Source organism: Mesocricetus auratus, unplaced genomic scaffold (assembly GCF_017639785.1).
Source record: "Mesocricetus auratus isolate SY011 unplaced genomic scaffold, BCM_Maur_2.0 Super-Scaffold_100676, whole genome shotgun sequence".
Lineage (NCBI taxonomy): Eukaryota > Metazoa > Chordata > Mammalia > Rodentia > Cricetidae > Mesocricetus > Mesocricetus auratus.
The window spans coordinates 139,743,987-139,758,030 of NW_024429266.1; the positions used below are offsets into that span (position 1 = coordinate 139,743,987).

The following is a 14,044-nucleotide window of genomic DNA, read 5'->3' on the forward strand; positions in this document are numbered from 1 at the left end:
CTACAGCAAGTAACTGGTAGAGCAATGATTTAAGTAGTCTATTAAAAAGAAGAACATCTAGGGAATCTCAACAGGTATGGGAATCAGAGACAGAACAAAGATCTCTGGAGAGAATCGTGTGCAGAGCTCTGTATTGTGGGACAGTTGTGCCAGTACACAATAAAGAAGAGACACATTCAGACAAGTTCCAGTCGAGGGTGACTAGCACTGGTTACCTGAAAGCCATTGCCTAAGAACAATGTGGAAGTAGAGAGTCCTAACCTTTGCTTTGTTTATGACACACATGGCTTAAGAAGCACAGGGAAAAGTTTGCTAGAACAGTCATTCTGACTCACTCAACTCAAGCACTTTAACTTGAAAAGACTTTTTATTTTTATTAATATTTTTATAATCTATTGATGGATCTCATTTACATAGACCTTTCCTAGCCTATGTATGGACCTTAACACTGAAGAGAACAGAATTTTTCTGGTTTTTCTCTTGTGAACTCTTTTCAACGTCCTGTTTTTATTTCCTTTTTTCTTTCCTCTTGATTTCTTTTCTCTTTCCTTCTAATTTCAGTTATTACCTTACTCATTCTTCTCCTCTCAACTTTTATCCTGATATCAATTTTCTCTTTAAATATTTGATATTTTGTTGGAAATGAGGGAGTAAGAAGTTTTGGACAAACTCTCTACCCATACCTTTATGGTAAGTCCATTGAAGTAATATTTTTAACCCATATTATATAAATGTTTGATTGTTCAAAGTAGATTGCATTTTGATTAAAGTTATGCCTCAAAGATGGTATTTACAGTGGTCTACTTAAATAGCATCAGACTCTATGTGTCCCAACATGAAGGTATGTATGGACAGTCAGTGTGAAGGGAGGGCAATGCTTTTGTCTGTTCACAACATCATCTTCTATAAACCCTGTCCACACTTTCATCACAGTATACCAATAGTCACGCAGTTAGATCATGGTTTGGTACAATGGTTGGAACTGGGATGCAGTGATTTCCAGAAGTTCCTTCTATAATTACTCTGCACAGCCTCATACAGTCTTACTGCAAAAACAGACCACAAAAGCCCAGAGTGTTGATGACATTTTATTTTTGTTCTCTGAGCCTTTAGGTTACAGCCACCACAGAATATACTGATAGAAAAACAGCAGAGATGATATAAGGGAATTGGTGTGGGTGTGTAGGCAGAGCTTGCTCTTCCTGAGTGAATCCTCATACTTGCTTCCTTGTCCATGTGAGCTTCATAATATTTTCAAGCTGTTGAAATTAGAACTGCCCTAGACCTTGAATTTGCAGATATAGGGAAGCTCATTTTCACAATTAAAATCTCTCCACTTCTGAAAACCTACAGAGAGATAGGAGGTAAAGGGAATGCGGCAGGTGAATCTGTGAACTCAAACAAAGAATGACTCAGTGTCTGCTCTTGACTTAAGACATCTCTTCTGCATGATAATCACTGTTGCAAGGAGACATATAGGCAACCATGAGAGAAGATGACAAACCACACGTCCACACTGTATGTCTCAAACCTGTGTCATGCCCAGGTTGTCATACTGGATGTGGGAAGATGGGTTAATCACAGGTGGTTCTTCTCTGTCTTACCTGATTTCTGAGACAAAACTGCACAATAACCACGGTCAGCAGCAATAGAGGGGTTCCTCTCCCAGTTATAGAAGGTCAGCACATTGGAACTGCTCCACTTCCATCCACTTCCGTTGGGTAGTGTACCCTGTAGAGTGCAAAGGATTGGGTGGTACAGATTACATGATACCTTCACTGAAACATTTGGTCCCATGCCTAGCTTTACCAAACTTGGTATGGTCATACCCAGTTGCCAAGAGCCTTCTGGTGTAATATTATCCCAGAATACCTCAGTCCTATTTACAAACCCCCAGAAACTATGGAATGAAATTGGGATTTACTGGATTTTATCAGTTCCTGATAAATACAAATGGTGGTACTTTTGAGGTTTCTCCAGAAACCACTGAACAAAAATCTATTCTATAAAGGAAAAACACAAAAGATTTCTTTGTTCAGCATTTACTGACACTTGTATTTGCAGACTCCCTAAGACTGATGATAATATCTTCCAATATCTCACATGAAAACTTAGAAGTCAGCCATAGGCATACAGACTTCAACTGAACTCTGAGATTTCCACAGAACTTATCTCTACAGCTGATATTTCCCTCTCTCTAATGCCATCCAGCATTGGAGATCTATGACCCATTTGCTTTTTCTGGGGTGTCACAGGGAATCTTCCACAGGGATAAAAGGCACTATGAGGAAAAAGCAAGACAAAGATAGGATCGCACATGTGAGGGATCATGGAGTCCAATCCAGATGTACTGGTAGGCCGTCAAACTGTTCTTCACAAGGGAGGACACGAAGGTAATTTCACCAGTACTGAGAAGAAATGCCAGGTGTCCTGAGAAATGCATCTGGCAGGATAGCTGTTTGAAGGACAGAATGGAAACAATATTAAACCCCCACTGGGAAGTGGTAGAGTGTAGGTGAGGGATTGGGTTCACCTCAGTCAAATAAACCACAGAGATTGGAATCCAACACCACTCTTGACCCGGAAGTTCTTGTTTCTATTGTTCCCAATCCTGTGTGTCACTACTCACTTCTGCATTAGACCAGGTCTGTGGTATCAAAATCAGTGAATAGCAATAGGACCCATAGGCTACAGAGCCTTGAGGACAGGTTATACGTGAAGAAGGCAGTTTCTTTTGAGATTCTTCACCTGGTTTAGAGGGAGAAATAGACAGTGATGCAGTGGATAAGAGACTGGAGATTGGATAATGGAGGTCAACATAGAAAAAGTTTATGAAGCTTCATTTGAAATTGGGACTGTAATTCTGAGTTCCCACTCTTACTATTTCCCTAGTTCTCAGTTGTGTGCATGTGAGTGTGTGTGTGTGTGTGTGTATGTGTGTGTGTATGTGTGTGTGTTCGAGGAGTGTGTACACAGTATTATACATGAGCATATAGATATGAATGCCAGAGGTCAGTCTCAAGTGTCATTGCTTAGTCCCTATTCACACTGTAATGTTTTGATAGGGTTTCTAGCTGACTTTGAAGGGTAATATATTTTGCTAGAGTGGTCATCCAGTGATTACTAAAGGATATTTCTGTATCCTTTTCCCCAGTGTTTGCATTAAAAGCATGGACACCATGTCACGTTTAATTTAAATGCCACCTGGTTGCTCAACTTGAGTCCTCATGCTTACTTTAAAAAGCACTTTACTGGCTGAGCTATCACGTCCTCAACTTCAGGTTCTTAATTTAAAGAGACTTCTTCATATAGAAAAGCATGAGTTTTTATTTTACACTTCTTGCATTTAATAGTCTTTTGTTTTCTCCCTTTGCTTGGAGGACAGCCTATGTGGTTCATCCTCTGTCCTCTGTCTCCTTGCTTAGAGTTCATTCCTGAGATTTACACTTTCCTTTTTAAACCTACCAACATAAATTAGAGTCCACTGACAATGTGGAAAAACTTTCTTTCCATTACAATTATGCATATCCATCCTCCTCCAGTGATCTAGAGGGAGGCAGGATGAAGAAGATTTCCCATGAGAATGCTCCTTTTATTTAACATATGGAATCTCCAGAGCCTTTCTCTTCCCCTTTCCTCTGAACACTCATGGGGGACCCAGTGCTAGATGCACAGCAAGTTTACCTTCCACCCAAGAAAGGAACATCAGGCAGGAAAGCAGCATCCAAGACATCCTACAGAGGGTCATGGGAAGCATCATGGTACCTGTGAGGGAGAAGGTAGTATGGATAGAGAGGACATGAAAGCAGAACACAGCTACTTTCTTTCATGCTTGTATATCTTCAGGGAAGCACTCATTTGGGTTTGACCCCTCTCTTTCTATTCCAAAGCAAAATGAAGAGCCCATGTTCAGCTTTCAGCTCCAAACTCTACTGAGTTTCAGAGTGCTGCCTTGTGAGGGCAGAGAACTTTCTTCCCCTTCTCCTTCGATGTGAGAGGTGAACCCATATCTGCCTCTCATTATCATTGAACTCCAGCTTACCTGTCTTGCAGAGATCTGGGGTGTTTTGCCAGGAAAGAGACGACTGTGCTTTTATAATAGGATCTGAGGGAGGGGCATCAAAGGAAATGAGTGAGTGCTTATGCCAGTCAAGGTGATGGGTAGTGCTTGGCATGGATTCAGGGAGGTTTCCAGTAAGAATGCAGGACTTTTCACGTCAAAACTGGGAACTACCACACATGTGTCTCCTTTCCTGTTAGGCCTGCTCTGTCCTCAGATGCAGGTGTAGACTAAAATCCTGTTGCCCTCTGCCACGTGTCAAGTTCTACAAAACTTAGGAACATTCAGGCAGCCTCCTGCTGAAGATAATGCAGGTTTATTTTTTTAAAAATCACAATTTATAAAAATTACAATCTTTGTTTTTAAGGCTATATATGTATATACATATATTTACATAAATCAGGAATGCATTTTCAGTTGTACTGAAGAACTGACTTCTGTAGGAATAGCTGCAATTTATGCCCATTTAAAAAATTTAAGATACACAAAAAGGGCAAGATTTGGTGTGTTAAAACTTGATTTGTTGAGCGATGCATAACAAGTATTTAATACAAAGTAGAATTACCGGTTCAAAAAAGCTGCTTCAACTTTTGAGCATAAAATTTAAAGCAACCACTGAGTCAACACTGTAGCCAGGATTTTAAGGAAAAACAGATGAATAGATTTTATTCTTAGCTACTTTCATGTGTGAATACTGAGAGAGACTTTGCTAGCGTGTTTTCCACACAGATTATACCTCAGAATAGTATACTGACTTTGATCACACACTCATAGGAATTTTAAGACTCTTCAAAAAAGATTTGAGCTTTTTTTCCTTTTAAAATTTTATTTTTTGAACTATGTGCATGCATGTGTCCATGAACATGTGTATGTGAGTGTGTGTGTCTTTGGGTGAGAATAGCAGGTGATAGAGGTACCCAAGGGGACTAGAGGGCATCGTATCATCTGGTTACAGATAGAAATGAACCACCTGACATGGGTGATGAAAACCAAACCTTAGTCTTCTGGAAGAATAGTATGTGCTATTAACTGCTGAGCCCCCTTCCAGCCTCCTATTTTCTATAGTATATATGCTAAAATGTTATTAACTGTTTCCACTGTGCTGACATATATATATATATATATATATATATATATATATATATATATATATGGCCATAGACATTATATCTTCTAAATGCACTTGAACTCAATGGCTCTATGGAATAGTTAACTGAGGTAAAGATTTGCCTTTAAGCATGTGTTTTCATAGTCTGTATGACTGTGTGGGAAGTTTATGCTGAAACACAGTGGTTAGCATTGTTTAAGACTAGCTGCTGTGCAGTTGCATTATAAATCACAACTTTCTTGCAGTTTTTTAAATGAACAGGCAAAAATGTAAGTGATTCATATAAGGGAAATTTGTTCAGATGTTCCAAAGAAAAAATCCTGTGAATTAGCAAATATTTTAAAAGTTGCCATTTTACAGTCTATTATTATATAAAGAACAGTAATTTCTTTAATTCCAGACATTCTGCACATACAAATTTCGTCAGTGGTAGCTAAAGTATTTCTAAATTTTCATCTGTACTGAACATGTATAGGATCTTTCTTATCATTATTTTTAATTTTTATAGCATTATTACTCTCTATGTTTAACAATATTACAAGCAATCTAGAGATGGTTTAAAATATGTAAAACAGATTCATACAATAATGACATATGTTCAGCTATGTTCATAGCAGGGTTATTTGCAATAGCCAGAACCTGGAAGAAACCTAGATCCCCCTCAACTGAAGAATGTATGGAGAAAATGTGGTACATTACACAATGGAGTATTACTCAGAGGAATAAAACAATGGAATCTTAAAATTCGCAGGCAAATGAATGGAACTAGAAGAAACCATCCTGAGTGAGGTAACCCCATCACAGAAAGACAAACATGGTATGTACTCATTCATATATGGATTTTAGACATAGAGCAAAGGACTACCATCCTACAATCCATGTACCAAGTAGTCTTCCTGCCTGCCTGGTCCCAGAACTGTGTCAGCCCCAAATGAACATACAGGATACTATATTAATTATGAAGCTGTTTGCTGTTTGCTAGTGTTTCTTAATGGCTAGCTCTGACTTAATTATTAACCCATAATTACTAATATATATTTTTATAAGGACTTATCTTTCTGAGGACCCCATTCTCATGTGTCAATTCCTCCTAGGATCACATGGCAACCCTCTACTCTTTACTACATTTCCAAGACTTTTCTTCAACTCCTAGTCCCACCTATCTTGTTTCCCTATTGGACAACAGTGCTTTATTTATCAACCAATAAGACAACATATGCACAGAAGGGCTTCCACCATAAAATCCACACCCCCAGAGAAAATAGGAAATAAGGAGAATCGTAATAGAAATGCATGGTCCTCTGAGGAAGGGGAAAGGGAGAAGAACTCCTGAGCAAATTGGGAGCATGGGGGGTGGGAGGGTGGAGGGAAGGAGGAAAAAGAGAAGGGAAGATGATGTGGAGAACAAGAGGGATCAGAAAAACTGAATCAGTGGAGGAACAGAGGAGAGCAAAAAATGAGATACCTTAATGGAGGGAGCCAGGATAGGTTTAAAGAGACATCTGGCATTAGGGAAATGTTCAGATAGGCAGTAGTGGAGAGACTGCCTTTGAAGCCCTTCCACTATAATGAGATTGATGATTACCTTAATTGTCATCTTAGAGCCTTCATCCAGTAGCTGATGGAAGCAGAAGCAGGTACCTACAGCTAAACACTGAGCCATACTCATGGAATCCAATTGTAGAGAGGGAAGAGGGATTAGAAAAGGAGTCAAGACTGTGCTGGAGAACCCTCAACAACAGTTGACCTGACATAGTGAAAGCAGAGAGACCCTAGTTATAAAGCTGAGGAACCAACATTGAACTGAACCAAACCCTCTGAATATGGATGGGTGCCAGCTAAAAGACCAGGGCAGTCTATGGGATCTCTAACAGTAGAACCTGTATTTTTCCCTAGTGCATATATGGAATTTGGGAGCCCATTTCCTATGGAGGTATGCTATTTAAGCCCAGATACACAGAGGAGGGCATAGGCCCTCCCCCAAATGACATGACAGACTTTGATGGTCCTCCATAGAAGGCCTCACTACCCTTAGGGAGCAGGTGGGGAGTTGGTGGGGGCATCGGAGAATGGAAGGGAGAGAGAACGGTGGATTGATATGTAAAATGATTGTTTCTAAATTTAAAAAAATGTGAACAATAAAACATGCAGGAGAATGCACAAAATTATTTGCATAACTTATGCAATTATGTAAATGACTTAAACGTCTTTGGATGTTGGTAACTAGAGTGGCTCTGAACTAGAGTGGTCCCAAGGATCCTGAAGGACAATTCTATCATATGCTAGGCCTTTCTGATTGTCTGTCTGTCTGTCTGTCTGTCTACATCACATGCAGCAAATGTTTTTGGCATCTCTTACTTGCTTTGAGATACTGACAAGAGCCTTGCAAATGCCAGAAAACACTGGATGCCTAGTTTATATTCCTAGCCTAAAGCTTTTGAAGTTTTCCCTGTCTGTGGTGTAGGGGCTTACACCCAGGAGCCTGGTCATACCAGACTAGCTTAGTATCACTGAGTAAACATGCAAAAATTTCTTCAATGAACTTTAAGATGACAGAAGTCTTGAGGGCAGACAGTTTAAGAACCCTGGTTAAAACACTGCAACTGTTTCACAAATACATGAAATAAATAGACTGATATCGAGGATTTATATAGTAGGCTTAAAGAAGGTGGGTTGAAAATGACTAAAATGATCTGAGGGCAAATGAATCACTTCATACTGGTATCCTTAGAAGTTCTTAAAATATTCTTCTCCTTAAAATTTCTCCTAGTTTTTTTCTAAAATTTCTCTAAAAATTATTTTTCATCTCCCAAAGCTTTCAGTTTATGTACCCACAGACACATTTAACAACTCTGACAATAGGGCATGCATTTATCTCAGAGCCAGAAAGGCAGATAAAATCTTGACAAAAGCTAACATCTCATATCTCAGAGGGGAGACATAGCTTATAAAACATCTGGGCAAACTCAAGTCTCAGCAAGAATGTGACTGGCAAAGTGTATTAATAACTTATTAAAAGCAATTTCTCAGTGCCATATGAAAGTGAAAAACTAAAGCGATTTAGTGTGAGAACCACAGGTTGCATCTCTTATTGCTGACATCCTAATGAGAAGGAATCTCATTTCTCTGGGTCCTTTATGAGAATATAAAGCACCCAGTGTATTTCATCCACCAGAAGTTAATTCTGGCGGGTTTATACCTAGAATATTAATTGCTACTTCTGTAATAAATGATAAGGGTTCCCAGAAGATTGTTACAATTTCTGCATATAATTATCAAAGTCCAAAAAGTAAGAAACACTGTTAGAGAAGAGACTTCTGTTTCCTATTAACCAAAAATAATAATGAAAAGAATAACTATTAGTAAGTCATAACTATTTTTATTTTAATTCATTTTTTTTGGATTTTGGTTTTTCGAGACAGTTTCTCTGTGGCTTTCGAGGCTGTCCTGGAACTAGCTCTTGTAGTCCAGCCTGGTCTCAAACTCACAGAGATCCGCGTGCCTCTGACTCCCGAGTGCTGGGACTAAAGGCATGTGCCACCACCGCCTGGCAACCATACCATTCATATATAACAAAAACCAACACATGGAGGGGCATGGGTGTCAACATAGCCCTTGGAAGGTTGAGGTAGGAAGAACTCCAGGACAGTTGGGATACATAGTGTCACTCTGAAAAGCAAGTAAGAATGTTATGCATTGATCTTAGCTCAGTCCAAATTTAATTCAGGGGAAACTACTCTGATATAGTTCATTCTAAGTTCTGCCATCTGTGTGATAGCATCATATTTAATTCCACCTTTAAGTAGACATTAGTTACCAACTTATGTTTACTAATATCCTTTCAATAAATATTATCTTTCAGTTTGATTGAAATATAAAAAAACAGTATTTTGTTCCTTTCCATGCCTTTCAGCACTTTTCTTTAAATGGATGGGTGTGGGTTATTGAACTCCTATCATTTTTGTATCCAAAAGATTCTTTACTATTTTGCTGGGATTGAGTTTTCTCAGATGTTATCGGAGACAGTCTACACTGCTCCTTCACATTGAATAAAATGTTGCACACTACAAACTTCTAGTTTAATCTATTATTTTTCTGGTGAAACATTCAATTGTTTATTCTATTTGGTGAAAAGTTTGTTACTACAGCAATGTTTGACAGAGTCCCTCCAAAGGCAATCTAGTCAAAAGTAGTCAACAAAAACAAAAATAATAATCTGCAAGAAACAAGGGCTTGGTCATGTACGAAGGTGACTTCTCAGCAGAAATTCTGGGATTCAGAAGAGAATGGAATGATGTATTTCAAGCCTTGAAAGAAAATAACTATCACTCAAGATAAATATATATGAGGGTTATGCCTCGTGTTTAAAAGAAAAATATAGCAAAATAAGTAAAGAAATTTTAACTACTAAACCATCACTGAAGAAGGTAGGCATGATAAGAAGACTCTCAGAAGAGGAAGAAAAACAAGCACGATTGAGACAGCATGGAAAATATATTAGTAGAGGAGCAAGCAAACTAATGAGATATAGGAAGACACCAGCCAATTTCAATACAGTGAACGACCAAGAAGTGGTTAAGAGCAGAAGCAATGGGCACAGAATACTGAAAACAACAAGACGAAACATCAACAGGGTAACAGGAACAACCATACGCTTTCAGTAATATCTTTGAATGTAAATGATAAACAGTAAAAGAGAATGTAAGTGAAACTTTTTTCAGTTTTTTTGAAACAGGGTTCCTCTGTGAAGCATTGGGGCCTGTCCTGGAACTCGATCTGTATACCAGTCTTGCCTTGAGCTCACAGGGATCCCCCTGCTTCTGCCTCATGAGTGTTGGGATTAAAGGTGTGTGCCACCACTGTCTGGCTGTAAGTGAAATATTTTTGAAGACTAACTGTATTTAAAAGCAAGACTCAGTAACGTGCTACCTGAAAAATGCTCACCACACAGACTGAGAAACACAGACTGGGAGGGAAGGAATGGGAAAGATATTCTAAGAAAAAAGGAAGCAGAAGTGAGTAGAAATAGCTATAATCATATTGGAAAATGAAGACTTTAAGCTGAAATAGTATAACAGAAAAATGCCATTTTTATAATGTGAATGATTTCTTCTGGTTTGTATACTGTTCATATGTAAGTATATATGTCTGTATGTAGTATGTATGAATGTATATGTGCATGAATTTCTATGCAGCATAAGATTATGAGAATACAAGTTAATCTCACTTAAGTTCCTGAGGAGAGGAAATTTGGTAGATGTAACAAGGCAGAATTTCAAACATGACCAGCACATGAAGACAGAGCAGGTTTTTAATGGTAAATGGCCCTTTGTGTGCGAGTTTCTGGTGTTTGTCAGTAAGAGTCCTGTGTTTTTGCTGGGAACCTGTGAATGCAAGGCCAAGCACTAGCCACCATACTGACCAGAACAAGCAAACAAAAAACAATACAGCAAGAAGAAAACTTAATGAGGCTATCACTGTCGTGACTGCACCCACCACATAAAGAAAACGGGCTTCATAAACCTCCTCTTAAGTTGACTTCCCCATCCAACTCCCATTCTCCATCTCATTCCATCCTTTTCTTACCACCATCCAGCCCCAAGTGAAGACCCCCAGAAGGAAGTATACTCTCCATGGATCAGGGGCCCCATGGCTCAAAGGCCTATGACTCCCACTGCTATGACCTAGTTATGACACCCAAATCCTGGTATGAAGCAGGTATTAAAGGATGGAGGTGAAGATAACAGCATAAAGTACAAACTGGTGACAAATGAGGTCTCAGGATCCCATGATTCTATGGGGATCAAAATGATTGTTCTTTCTTTTATGCAATCTTTCTACTCACATACCTCTATCTCACCACTGACCAGTGAAGTCTCAGTCTCTCTTATTCTGTCCCTCATATAGCTGGCCTGCCAGAAGAGACCTTCTGGACACCTTGTGTGTATTCTTACTGGAGCTGAGGCTTCCTTTTTGCCCTCCCTGTAAGTGGGAGAGTGAATAACTACCAAGATATACGGATTGGGCTCCATGATCTCACAATGGTTAGATTCTATCTTTCCCCATTTCGTCTCCAGGAGCTGTTATCTCCCAAGCACAGGTATATTTTACCTTTTATAATTTAAATTACAAACAATCTTATTTTGTGTATCAATCCTAGTTTCCTCTCCCTTCCATTCTCCCATGCCCCCCGACCAATCCCCATATCATCCTTCTTCTGCTCCATAGAAAGAGTGAGGCCTTCTATGGGGGAATCATCAGAGTCTGTCACACCATTTGGGACAGGGCCTAGGCACTCCCCTATGTGTCTAGGCAGAGAAAGTATCCCTCTATGGGGAATGGGCTCCCAATGCCCATTTGTACACTAGGTATAAATGCTGTTCCATTACCATGGGCCCCATAAACTGTTCAGGTCTCCTAACTGACACACACATGCAAGAGGCCTGGTTCCATCCTCTGCTGGTTTATGAGCTATCTGTCTGGGGTCCATGAGCTACCCCTTGCTCAACTGAGCTGTTGTTGTGGGTTTCCCCAGAATGATCTTGACCCCTTTGCTTATCAATTCTCCCTCTCTACAACTGGATTCTAGGAATTCAACTCAGGGTTTAGAGGTGAGTGTTTGCTTCTGTTTTCATCAGCTACTGGATGAAGGTTCTATGATGGTATATAAGGTAGTCATCAATCTCATTATAGGGGAAAGGCATTTAAGATAGCCTCTCCCCTATTGCTTAGATTCTTAGTTGGGGTCACCCTAGTGCCAAATTTCTCTTTAAACCTATAATGACTCCAATTATTAAGGTGTCTCTTTCTTGTGCTCCTCTATACTTACCCCCAACTCAATCTTTCTGGTCGCTCATGTTTTACTTCCCCCTCCTCTTCTCCCCTACTCTTTCTCCTAACTCCCTCTCTCTTTCCTGAGTTCTTCCAGTTTGCTCAGGAGATCTTGTCCCTTTCTCCTTTTCTGGAGGACCATGTATGTCTCCCTTAGGGTCCTCCTTCTTCTCCTTTCCTAACTTCTCTAGAGGTGTGGATATTAGACTGGTAATACTTTGCTCTATGCCTAATATCCATATATGAGTGAGTACTTACCATGTTTGTCTTTTTGTGACTGGGTTACCTCACTGATGATAATTTCTTTTACTTCCATCCATTTGCCTGCAAATTTCAAGATTCCATAGGTTTTTTCTGCTGAATAATAATAATGTAAATATACCACATTTTCTCTATCCATTCTTCAGTTGAGGGGCATATAGGTTGCTTTCAGGTTCTGGCTATTATAAATCATGCTGCTGTGAACATTGTTGAACATATGTCCTCGTTGTCTGAATGTGCATTTTTTGAGTATATGACTAAGATTGGAATTGGTGGTAAACTGACTCTTATTTTCTGTCATACTGATTTCCAAAGTGGCTGTACAAGTTGGCACTCCCATCAGAGTGTTCCTCTTTTTCCACATCCTCTCCAGCATAAACTGTCATTTGTGGTTTTAATTTTAGCCATTCTGACAGGTATAAAATGGTATCTAAGAGTTATTTTGTTTTGTGCTTCCCTGATGGCTAAGGATGTTGAGCACTTTCTTATGTGTCTATCAGCCATTTTAGATCCCTCTATTGAGAACTCTATTTAGTCCTGTACCCCACTTTTTAATTGGATTATTTGGTATTTTGGTGATTAGATTCTTGAGTTCTTTGTATATTTTGGAAATCAGCCCTCTGTCGGATGTGGGGATGGTGAATATCTTTTCCCATTCTGTGTGCTGCCTTTTTGTCTTGTTGATTGTGTCCTTTGCCTTATAGAAGCTTCTCAGTTTCAGAAGGTCCCATTTATTAATTGTTGATCTCACTGTCTTTGCTACTGGTGTTATATTCAGGAAGAAGTCTCCTGTACCAATTCGTTCAAGTGTACCTCCCACTTTCTCTTCTAAGAGTTTCAGTGTGGCTGGATTTATGTTGAGGTCTTTGATCCATTTGGACCTAAGTTGGATCTATCTGCAGTTTTCTACACGCCAGCATCTAGTTATGCCAGCACCATTTGTTGAAGTCGCTTTCTTTTATACATTGTATAATTTTAGCTTCTTTGTCAAAAATCTGGTATTTGTAGGTGTGTGGGTTAATATCAAGGTTTTCAACTTCATTTAATTTCTTGCCATTTTTTGTGCCAATACCAAGCTGTTTTCAGGATGATAGCTCTATAACAGAACTTGAATTCAGGGATGGTGATGCCTCCAATAGTTCCTTTATTGTACAGGGTTGCTTTGGCTTAGTCTTTTGATTTTCCACAAGGTGGGTGAAAAATTGTGCTGGGAGGTATTTTGATGAAGATTGTATTGACTCTGTAGATCCAAGCACAGTTCTTTGTCTCCAGTCCATGCATAACATGAGGAGGACCTAGCACTCTGATATAGGGTGAAGTTAGGGTAAGGAATACCCTCAATGCCAAAGTGAAGTGCTGAGTTCTATGGATATTCCTAGTTTTCAGCTCAATCCCTTTACTGTTGCCCATTTCTGCTTTCTTCTTAAGAAAGCCAAGTGTTGGGTTCTTTTGTCATCAAGGAATCCACAAAGAGTTCTGAGACCATTGTAAATTAAGACAAGATTTATATTTATTTTTTAAAGATTATGTTTGTTTATTTTATTTGTATGTATTCCCTGAATGTGTGTGTGTGTGTGTGTGTGTGTGTGTGTGTGTGTGTGTGTGTGTGTGTGTGTGTGCACAATCTGAATCCCTGGTGCTTAAAGAGGTCAGAAAATGGCTTCATATCCCTTAGAATTGGAGTTATACTTGGTTGTGAGTCACCACGTGAGTGCTGAAAGCCACTCTTGTGTCCTCTGCAGGAGTAGTCAGAGTTTTTAACTGCAGAATCATCTCTTCACCTC

At 39.3% G+C, this 14,044-nt stretch overlaps 1 protein-coding gene across 2 annotated transcripts; it reads right to left on the reverse strand.

The window, feature by feature from the left end:
• Window positions 1-1,075: 1,075 nt before the first annotated feature.
• Window positions 1,076-11,145, reverse strand: LOC101829186 (pancreatic beta cell growth factor-like). Of its 2 annotated transcripts, XM_040736973.1 has the most exons (7): window positions 11,018-11,145; window positions 4,043-4,105; window positions 3,685-3,765; window positions 2,630-2,748; window positions 2,318-2,455; window positions 1,605-1,731; window positions 1,076-1,347 (listed from the first exon to the last, which is right to left on the reverse strand). In XM_040736973.1, the coding sequence occupies exons 3-7, from the start codon at window positions 3,758-3,760 to the stop codon at window positions 1,280-1,282; spliced, it is 528 nt and encodes a 175-aa protein (XP_040592907.1). In that variant the 5' UTR covers window positions 3,761-3,765; window positions 4,043-4,105; window positions 11,018-11,145; the 3' UTR covers window positions 1,076-1,279. The 2 variants fall into 2 exon arrangements, with proteins under 2 accessions (XP_040592907.1, NP_001268484.1); NM_001281555.1 differs by lacking the exon at window positions 11,018-11,145 and having other exon boundaries at window positions 1,077-1,347; window positions 4,043-4,069.
• Between the last annotated feature and the right edge of the window lie 2,899 nt (window positions 11,146-14,044).

What these genes read in the sequence shown, in the direction of transcription:
- LOC101829186 (XM_040736973.1), bottom strand. Translation starts at nt 3,760, where the DNA reads ATGATGCTTCCCATGACCCTCTGTAGGATGTCTTGGATGCTGCTTTCC. An exon ending in GTTCCTTTCTTGGGTGGAAG is followed by an intron (nt 2,749 to 3,684) that starts GTAAACTTGCTG and finishes CCTCTAAACCAG; the next exon opens with GTGAAGAATCTCAAAAGAAA. An exon ending in GACTCCATGATCCCTCACAT is followed by an intron (nt 1,732 to 2,317) that starts GTGCGATCCTAT and finishes TGCACTCTACAG; the next exon opens with GGTACACTACCCAACGGAAG.